At 40.1% G+C, this 9,869-nt stretch overlaps 3 protein-coding genes across 4 annotated transcripts; 1 reads left to right on the forward strand and 2 right to left on the reverse strand.

Annotated features, from left to right (window-relative positions):
* Positions 1-1,490: 1,490 nt before the first annotated feature.
* On the reverse strand, positions 1,491-7,239 carry LOC113238871. 2 transcript variants are annotated; one of them, XM_026475723.1, is made up of 2 exons: positions 6,707-7,239; positions 1,491-2,968 (listed from the first exon to the last, which is right to left on the reverse strand). In XM_026475723.1, the coding sequence occupies exon 2, from the start codon at positions 2,944-2,946 to the stop codon at positions 1,738-1,740; it is 1,209 nt and encodes a 402-aa protein (XP_026331508.1). In that variant the 5' UTR covers positions 2,947-2,968; positions 6,707-7,239; the 3' UTR covers positions 1,491-1,737. The 2 variants fall into 2 exon arrangements, with proteins under 2 accessions (XP_026331508.1, XP_026331507.1); XM_026475722.1 differs by lacking the exon at positions 6,707-7,239 and adding an exon at positions 4,227-4,283 and having other exon boundaries at positions 1,491-3,016.
* Positions 4,970-6,343, reverse strand: LOC113238873. Its single transcript, XM_026475725.1, has one exon. It carries the CDS (start codon positions 6,341-6,343, stop codon positions 4,970-4,972), a length of 1,374 nt encoding a protein of 457 aa, XP_026331510.1.
* Positions 7,240-8,171: 932 nt separating the features above from the next.
* Positions 8,172-9,641, forward strand: LOC113238872 (the record flags this gene model as incomplete). The annotated part of the gene is made up of 2 exons (XM_026475724.1): positions 8,172-8,278; positions 8,837-9,641. Coding segments are annotated over exons 1-2 (912 nt in total), but the record flags the coding sequence as incomplete, so codon positions are not given.
* Between the last annotated feature and the right edge of the window lie 228 nt (positions 9,642-9,869).

The following is a 9,869-nucleotide window of genomic DNA, read 5'->3' on the forward strand; positions in this document are numbered from 1 at the left end:
CTCGTGGTGTATCCTTCTTCCCTCAAAGTTACTATTCTAGCTCGTAAAACCTCTGATAATCCTCTTGGCATTTTTTCAATCACAACTTTCCGCGAAAAATATCTTGAATCGCTTATAATTGACTAAATCAGATTTCTGAATGAGCGTAAGCTAGGACTGAAAGCCTTTTTATATGAAAAAACAATTGAACGGGGTCATTGTTTTATGTTCTAATTTATTTTTAAATAAAGAATCTAAAAAGAAGAAAAAAATCATAATATAATCTACAGTAACAAAAAAGATTTCAGTTTTTCGAAGTGATCGCAAACTTTTTTTGATGTGTGTACGTACTACCATATTTTCCAATTGGAATTGCCTACCCGGAATTATTTGTTCTATATGAAATGATTCGTCTCTAAATTGTATGGAAGTATTAAAGGGAGCTTAATTTACAGTGCCGATTTACATTATTGAGATATGGTTGCGCGATTACGATTGTAGTGCACTTCAACATCTACTAACGTCGCAATTTCTTAGAAACCGGTGTTTAAATCTTCGTGAAACCATTCCCAGAGTGATTTCGTAAAATAAATACATATACTATAACTGAACAAATAGCTTATTCGTAAGTTAAAGAGCATTGAACACAACTAAGGTTGTGATGAGCGACGGTTCGATTCCCTACCGACAAGATATGAAATCTTTCATCAAGTACATGTTGTTACAGAAATCCTGAAGTACGAAAGGTTGGAAGGAGAAATTTTAGAAAAAAAAAGGAAATTAGAAAACTTCTAATTCTGTCAAGTTAAGGATTGATGAGATTGTAAAGGTCGGCTATCAGTATACCAGGCGTCGGTGGCTAACAAATAAAGGTATACTAGATATTATCATTCCTTCGTTATGGTAAATTACCTTCTAGTGCCAATTACCATAGTAGTCAATACAGTTCAGCGCGAAATCTCCATAGCAATGTCAAGTCTAAATATATTCTAAATAAAATTGAGGGTGTCACTTGATTAAGTGCATCATTATTATTATTATTACATTTGAAGTTAAATGAAATTAAGTAAATAAACTTGCTATAAATAGTCAAAGGTAATAATTAAACAGTAAAATTATAACACTAGTTCAACAATTACTTGGAAACTTCATTTAAAATTAGTGGGGAGTATTCCAGAATTATGTAATACCATTTTTTAGTTAAAATTGCTTCTTGCTATTTAATCAATTCATTAGTTTACATTTCATATCATTAGGCAATAGGTTATTTATTTCAATAAATATTGTATGTGAACCATAAGAATTGATTCAAAATTTGATCTCTTTCTGCCAGTCAGACAAATTTATTTTGTACCAAGAGAGTTAACGCCAAGGCAGATCTCTGTCTTGAAGGTTGAACCTGAGTCTAAAAATAGGTTTGCAACTGAAGTGAAGATTTAAAATTACCTTCGTTATGTTTGAGACTCTTAATTATAAGAGACATTGTGTATGTGAACTAATAGACTATTGTTTAAGCTTTACAGCATTATAAATGAAAGGGGGTTATTTGTACTGTAAACTTGTAATAAAGACTTAATAAAAATATAGAATATCACTTATGTAAAGGTTGTATATGAAAATGCGCGCGCGTCCGTACGCGCCGCTCTGGCCAGTAGCAGTGCCGGCACCGGGGCTTCCTCGCCCCGCGCCCTCCATCATACCGCGCCCGCGGGCCGGTGTTACGGCGTAAACACACTCCGGGCCCTTGAAGACCAGTCTTCAAGAGTCTTGTGTAGATGGCAGGGGGCAGATCCTGTTGAGCGCCCGCCGGATGATGCCCCGGGATGTGGCTATGTCTGCCACCCGAGGGATGCCGTCAGGGCCGGGGTACATCTTGCTGACCCGGCCCATACGCCAGTGTAACGGTTGCAGGCTCTCGTTTTTAATGAGGACGAGCTCGCCCAGCTGCAGGTCTCGATGTCTAGCTCGCCATTTGTAGCGCTGCTGAAGCTCGCACACGTACTCTGTGCTCCACCGCTTCCAGAAGTGTTGCCGTATTTGCTCGAGCCTTCTGTAGCGGTCCAGTCGATCAGGGTTGGCGTCGTGCAGTGGTGCAGTCGGTAGCGACATCAGAGGCCTACCAACCAGAAAGTGCCCTGGCGTGAGCGGGGAAAAATCATTGGGACTAGGGGAGAGGGGGCAGAGTGGTCTGCTGTTTAGAATAGCCTCCACCTGACTGAACAATGAGGAGAGCTCTTCGAATGTCAAATGCGTGTTTCCTAGAATTCGTTTTAGATGAAACTTTGCCGATTTAATGCCTGCCTCCGCGTAGCCGTTGAAATTAGGAGCGTAAGCCGGTGAGAAAACAAAACGAATGCCTTCGTCAGCTGCAAACTCTTTCACATTGTCTTTATTGCTCTTTAAAAACTCATTTATTTCTCGCGCGCCCGCAACAAAGTTTCGACCATTATCACAAAACAGATCCTTAGGCTTGCCCCTTCTCGCGATAAATCTCCGTAGAGCTAATACAAAGGCATCCTTGGATAGCTCGCTTACAGCCTCCAAATGAATGCATTTGTACCTAAGACAAATGAACAAACATAGGTAGCATTTAGTTATTTTACACCCACGTCCACGACGATCTGTAATCATATACGGCCCTGCAAAGTCGATTGCAGCGGCAGCGAATGGAAAATCGGGCGTTAGGCGTTGAGATGGCAAGTTACCCATTATATTTTTTAAAGTGTGACCTTTGGCTCGTCTACAAGTAACACAATTGCGGGCCGTGCGTCGCGCCAAGCTTCTACCTCCAATAGTCCATATGCTTTCTCTTATTGACGCTAATAGTAGCTGTGGTGCTGCGTGTAAGAGACGTATGTGTTCTTGTTTAAAAATGAGTGTGGTTAGTTTGTGTTTTGAACTTAATAACATGGGATGCTTCTTGTCATAGCTATATGCAGAAGCATCCAGCCTCCCCCCCACTCTCATGATACCATGAGAGTCAATGAAAGGTGTCAGAGACGACAATTGAGATTTAGTACATAAGTATTTGTTGTTGTGTAATGTTTTTATTTCCTCCCTGTATGATTTTGCTTGTGAAAGTTTAATTAATGTGTGGAAAGACTCATTTAGTTCTTGTGCGGTTAACGCGCCTGTCACTAGGCTTCTTAGACTTACAATTACTTATAAAGCGAAGTATAAATGCAACAACACGTTGCAATGTTCTTAATCGAGAATATTTTTCGAAGTTTATTGTACATTGATCATCGAGTGAATCCGTATTAGCCAGCATTGCTGTTATTCTTAATTCTGGTAAGCCTTGGTGTGAGGCCTTCTCTAGTGTGGGCCAACTGGACTCTGGCTCCAGAAGAAATTCGGGCCCATGCCACCATAGGTAAGATTTAGCGACGTGCTGTGGGTCAACGCCGCGAGAGGCTAGGTCTGCGGGGTTGTGTGCCGTGGGCACATACCTCCAAGTAGAATTCGAAGTAAGGTCGGCTATAGCAGCAACTCTGTTGCCTACAAAAACATTCAACTTGGATGGGTCAGTTTTTAACCATGCTAGGACTACACTGGAATCAGTCCAGAAAATAGTTCTTAAAATAGGCTTTCTTAGTTTGGGCTGCGATTACAGCTGACCATGTTTGCGAAGCCAACAGAGCTCCGCACAGCTCCATTCGAGGAATACTGATAGGGTTCACGGGGCCCAACCTATCCTTTGCACACATTGACTTACAAATAAATGGACGACGGGTCTAATACAAAAACCACGAAAAAAATGTCCCAAGTCAACCTATTCGAAATTTAAATTGTAATGTCGTCGCAGTATTGCGCTGTCAGTAGAACAAATGAAGACTGTCGCGCTCTGTATACGATTTTAGCGCCTTACAAGTGCGGACACTTTTTAGCGCGGACCCGACGTCCATATAATTGTAAGTCAATGTTTGCACATAATAAATTGACACACTGCTCACCCGTACTCGAAATGGACTTAACATAAATGCATGCGGCAAATGCTAACTGAGATGAGTCGCAGAAGCAGTGAAATTCTATTGTCCATGGCGAATTAATTATTATATTTCTAGGAATTGAAAAATCTTTGAGTTGGTGTATATTTGTAATGAAACGTGACCATACACGCTGAATTTCAGGAGGGGCGGGTTCGTCCCATCCTAGCTTGGCCTTCCATAATTTTTGTATTAATATTTTGGGCTTGACAGTACATAGACTCAACAGCCCTAAGGGATCAAAGATTTTAAAAGTTGTTGATAAAATTGATCTTTTAGTGGCACATTTTTTATCATCATTAGATGTATTAATAGAGAAGTGTAAAGTGTCTTGGCTTGGATTCCATCCCAAGCCAAGTGTTTGGCAAGATTGACTTAAAGCTAAATTATCTTGTGAGTTAATGGTATCAGAGTTTAATACTGTACGGGAGTTTGACCTATATTTACGCAGATTAAAGCAACCAGCGGTTAGAGCCTTTGACACTGCTGCTTGTATATACAGTAACTCTGATTCTGTATCAGCACATGTCAAAAGATCATCACAGTAAAAGTCCTGTTGTACGATTGTTTTTATATTGGGGTCATTGCACTCTTCCCCCAACTGCCACAAGTACCTAGCGGCTATAAAGCTTGCGCTGGCGAAGCCATAAGTTACTGTGTTCAAAGTAAGTGGGCGTATTGGCGAGTGCTCGTCCTCGCGCCACAAAATTACTTGTAAATCTCTATCCAATTCATTCATTAAAATTTGCCTGTACTGTTTTTCTATGTCACCTGACAGTGCATACTTATAATGGCGAAATCTAAGAAGAATGTTAAAAAGCGAGTCTTGTATGCACGGACCAACCATCTGGATGTCGTTAATACTATATCCAGAGGAGGTTGGACAAGAGGCATCAAAAACGACACGTAATTTCGTGGACTCACTGTTTTCCTTCACTACTGCGTGATGAGGTAAATAATTAGGATGAGACAATGATTGAGATTCGGATAAGTGCCCTAACTGTTTAATATTCATCTATAAAATTGTGGTATGTGTTTCTTAGTTCAGGTTGTTTATGAAAACGTTTCTCTAAATTAAGTAAACGTTTTTTAGCCATGTAAAATGTATTACCCAGACAATCTGGCGTATCATTTAATGGAAGTCTGACAACAAAACGACCGCTTTCTAAGCGATTAGTATTTTCAGTAAAATGTTCTTCTATCGGGTGCTTGACGGAAGAACTGTTCCTACTCGAACAAAGCTCTGCTGAGGGTAGCTCCTCGTTCTCCCAAAACTTAGTCATTTGAGAAGAAATATCAGCAAGACAGAGATTGCTTCGAGTAGTGAGAGAGTTGGTGGCAAGGTTCGTGCTCACCACGGAGCCCGCTATCACCCAACCTAATTTTGATTCAATGAGCATGGTTGGCTTGTTGGCCAAGGGTTTTTGTTGACCTCCTACTATGTGCCAGAAGATGTCAGCACCTAAAAGGACGTCTATGTGAGAGGGGATATTAAAGGTAGGATCCGCCAGTCTCATCGTTGAAGGTATTTGTAATTTATTTTTATCAAAATATTTTCTTGGTAAATTATCAGTTATTTCATTAAGGACTAAAAAGTCTAATTTAGCCGTAAAATTTTCCGACAATGATTGTATATGGGCTGTACAGCGCCCAGGGACCCATTTTAGTGGGGTGTTGCCTATACCTAAAATGGTTGTGGCAGTTAAGGGTAGTGAGGGTAATTGTAAGTGAAGCTTCAAGCTTTCACTTATGTAAGAAGATTGACTTCCACAATCTAACAGAGCCTTCACTATTTCTTTCCTATTGTTGCAAGGATTAAATATTTCAACTAACGCTGTGGACAATAGAACTTCACTACTGGACAGCGCCGATGTGGACACACTCGGTATGTTCACATTAGGGTTTAGAGGAGCCTGAACAATGGCGGAAGTGGACTGTGCGCTCTGATCCATGTTAGCACTACTAGGTTGAGGTGTGGGTTGTGTTGTGTCTTTGTGTAGAAATGTGTTGTGACGTTTCTTACACACACGGCAGCCGCCCAATTTACAATTGCGCGACTCATGATCCGCGCGCAAGCAGACATGGCACAGTTGGAGTTTAGAAGCCTGCGCCCATCTCTCCTCGACGACGGTGAGATGCTTGAAGACTGTGCAGTCGTACACGCGGTGGTCGCCGTGGCACACGACGCACGGCCGACCCTTGTTGTTACTTTGTTTGGCTGAAATGACAAATGTATTTATGTTTTTATCTTGTCTATAAGAGCCCTTGTTATTTGTCGTTTCAATTTTGTTACTGTTTCTATCCTTATCCCTTTTGGATCTAAAAATAGTTTCTAAGACATCTGCACGATTCTTAAGGAACTTTCTGAAATCATCCATTGTAGGCAAATCAGACAAGCTACTACGGCACTCCTCTCACTTAGCACTTGTGTTTGGATCTAATTTGGTTGAAAATATATGTATGAGAACAGTGTCCCAATGCTCAGTGGGCTGGCCAAGCGTTTTGAGCGCTCTCAAATTTTTTATTAAATTATCACTTAGAAACCGCAAGGCCTTGTCAGATTCCTTTTGAATTACTTCAATGTTCAACAAGGAGTTTAAATGATTGGTGATCAATTGTCGTTTGTTGTTGTACCTTTCACACAAAAGATCCCAAGCCTCAGAATAATTAAGTTCTGAGATCTCCAAATTGGATATAACTCGAGAGGCTTCACCTTCCAAATATGAGTTCATATAATGAAATTTATGAATAGCTCTTATTCGATCATTAAAATGTATCAAAGATTCGTATGTGTCCTTGAATTCCATCCATTTGTAATAAGACCCATCAAACTTAGAGATGCGAATTTGTGGCAATTGGAAGCCCATATGATCGGCATGATGGGAACTATTGGACGTATGCTCAGATGGAGGAACAGTTTTTTGTTTAGAAGCTGCCCCCTTATCGAGAAAGCATTGTGCAGTAGCGATGGATAAATGAAAATTGTCTTCTACCTCTTCACGTTCTGAGAGCTCGCTATCAAGGTTACCCGGGCTCGAGACTTCTATGGAAGTTTGCAGCTCATCGAACTTCGCGGATAAATCAATGATTCTATTTAGCTTTAAGGTTAATTCGTTAAACTTTAATTCACCCAGCGGTTCGTCAACCTTTAAGTTATTTAAATAATTACCGAATAATTGCCCTTTTAAGGAACTACGTTTAATTTTAAGTTCTAAAATCTGGGACTCCATCTTCCCATTGGGTATGTTAAAAAAAGGAAATTAACAAAAAACAAACAAGCGAACCTTGCAAAAGTTAAAAGTATCTAAAATCGGCTTTTACGGCTTACGCCCCTTTGTTCCAATGCGACGCGGAGATTGACAACCAGTCTCGACAAAATAGCACGACGGCACCTGTGCGCGCGCGCGCCCCTAGTACGCCTACGAAGCGCAACCTGGAATGTTCGTGCAAGAATTGCAAATGGCGTCTAACAAGGGACGTAAAATGTGGGACAAAAAGTGAGAATAAATGTTAAATTTAGCACTAGAATAGAACTTTATAATTGAAAACCGTAAAACATCGAGGCATAGGTATTAAATTCCATCTGCATACATACAATGCATAAGCACTTGCGCATAGTACATTCAAATTACAATAGGTTTTTATGTGCAGTTTCGGCGAAAGACTTGCGGTATTCAAGAAAATATGACTGACAACTGGCTTATTTCATTGCCTTTGTACATGCACATGCGCGGAGAAGCTTCTTCGAAGCGTAGGAAACACGCGGCACTCCAAAGGCTAACCTATAAATTCAATTCAGCGAATATTAACCACTTTAGATATAGGTAGGTATATAAAGGATTGGGCTCACGGCACGTTCCTGGTTTGGCAGGGAAGTGAAGCACTTGGAGAACTTCAACTGCACTCCTGGAAGCTAGTTCAGCACCTGCCTTCTTCATTCATTACTACCTTGCGGACGTTGCCTCCGAGATCTTCGTAGCATTTGTGCCACATCGCAGCAAAATGGCGGCATACTCGTTTGCACGGCCGCGTCGTATTTTTTGCAAAACGTGGGGTTGAGCTGTTCGAGTCCTGTCACGGTCGCCAATTCTTATGTTCAAGCTTTACAGCATTATAAATGAAAGGGGGTTATTTGTACTGTAAACTTGTAATAAAGACTCTTAATAAAAATATAGAATATCACTTATGTAAAGGTTGTATATGAAAATGCGCGCGCGTCCGTACGCGCCGCTCTGGCCAGTAGCAGTGCCGGCGCCGGGGCTTCCTCGCCCCGCGCCCTCCTTCATACCGCGCCCGCGGGCCGGTGTTACGGCGTAAACAACTATCATTCAAGGCTCCAATACACATTACTACTTCTTGGCAGTATCTGTGTGAATAACAACTAAGTGAACTTATTATTTCCTGAGATAAAGGACAGGAAATTTAAACGATCAAGGCACTGCAATTATAAGTTAATAACCACGACAAATGATTTTGTTTTAATGAAAATACTAAATAATTAAATTGCAAGTTAACTCTGATTTAAATATAGTAAAAATGAAATTTACTGGCTAATGAGAAGTATGCTCTCAATAATAGTAATAATAATTAATAAAGGGCAAGCTATCCATCGTATATTTTAGTAATCACCCAATACTAATACCACACTCCATTGTCTAGTGTTCTGGAATAATGTTCTGAAGTGTACGTCACAATTGTGCGAAATCACTATCATGAGACAGTATAAATTAAGTAGTGCACAAACCCATTGAGTAATATGAAACAAATAGGTCATGTGTGATAAAATATACTATATGTATAATAAACTTTAAATACAATTTAATCATACAACCAATACAAAGGAGAGTATTATATAATTTATTCCTTGCCAGGTTACCTGAAGCTCTCAAGATGGATCCTAACTTAATTGTATTACACTTAATGAAAGACAAACTAAAATTGTTGTCAGACAGTGCAAATAAATCAATAAAAGAAACCCTTGACAATATAGATACTGACTCTCGTACGATACAAGAAGCAGAAATTATAAGTAGCCAGTTGCAAGCTTTGCTAAATACACTGACATCAGAAATGACAAACTATTTCCGTATGTGTAAGGAGACTGCACCAGATGATATCTCTGAAATTTGTACAGTTCAGTTACAGGTGGAGGATACATTATGCGAACTTAACGTTAAAATTAAAAATAAATCCAAAGTAATACAGACCAATAACGACAATAACTGGGTATCTGGAAGACTTCCTAAATTTGATCTGCCCGTGTTTGATGGTAATATCCTTGAATGGCACACATTTTGGGACCAGTTTAGTTGCAACATACATAATAGGAATTTGTCAGACGTCGACAAGTTGTTGTACCTCAAGTCCTTCGTAAGGGGCGGAGCGAAGAAAGAAATAGAAGGCTTACCGACGACTGAGCAGAATTATCAAATCGCAGTACGAGCATTAAAGGATAGATATGGGAAACCAACCCAGATAGTCGATGCCCGCTATCGAGCGTTATACAGAATAAAGACATCTGATAAATCTACAAGCGATTGCCGAAGAACTTTAAACGAGGTCGAAAGACATCTACGCGTGTTACACTCCTTAGGAGAGGATATAAACCACAACCACCTTAGGTTCTTAGTTATGGAGAAATTTCCTGAAGATGTCATCTACGAGATGAGAACGAAGGTAAGAAACGAAACAATACAGGAAACGCGAAACCAACTCGCAACTATAAAAACGGCTCGAGAGGATGCAAATCTATTGCACGAAATTGACGACGCAAGCTCAAATGATTACACGGTAGAGACTTTATATACAACAGATCAAACTAAACCCAACAAGAGATATGAAGAAAGACAGAAACGTAACCAGAAGAGACGTAAAGGGAATTATGAAGAATACAGATATGACAAT

The sequence above is a fragment of the Hyposmocoma kahamanoa genome, unplaced genomic scaffold (genome assembly GCF_003589595.1).
Source record: "Hyposmocoma kahamanoa isolate Upper Pololo Valley unplaced genomic scaffold, ASM358959v1 98649, whole genome shotgun sequence".
In the NCBI taxonomy this organism is placed as follows: Eukaryota; Metazoa; Arthropoda; class Insecta; order Lepidoptera; family Cosmopterigidae; genus Hyposmocoma; species Hyposmocoma kahamanoa.

Coding starts and splice junctions, on each gene's coding strand:
- LOC113238873 (XM_026475725.1), bottom strand. CDS start 6,343: ATGGATGATTTCAGAAAGTTCCTTAAGAATCGTGCAGATGTCTTAGAA.
- LOC113238871 (XM_026475723.1), bottom strand. CDS start 2,946: ATGAGAGTGGGGGGGAGGCTGGATGCTTCTGCATATAGCTATGACAAG.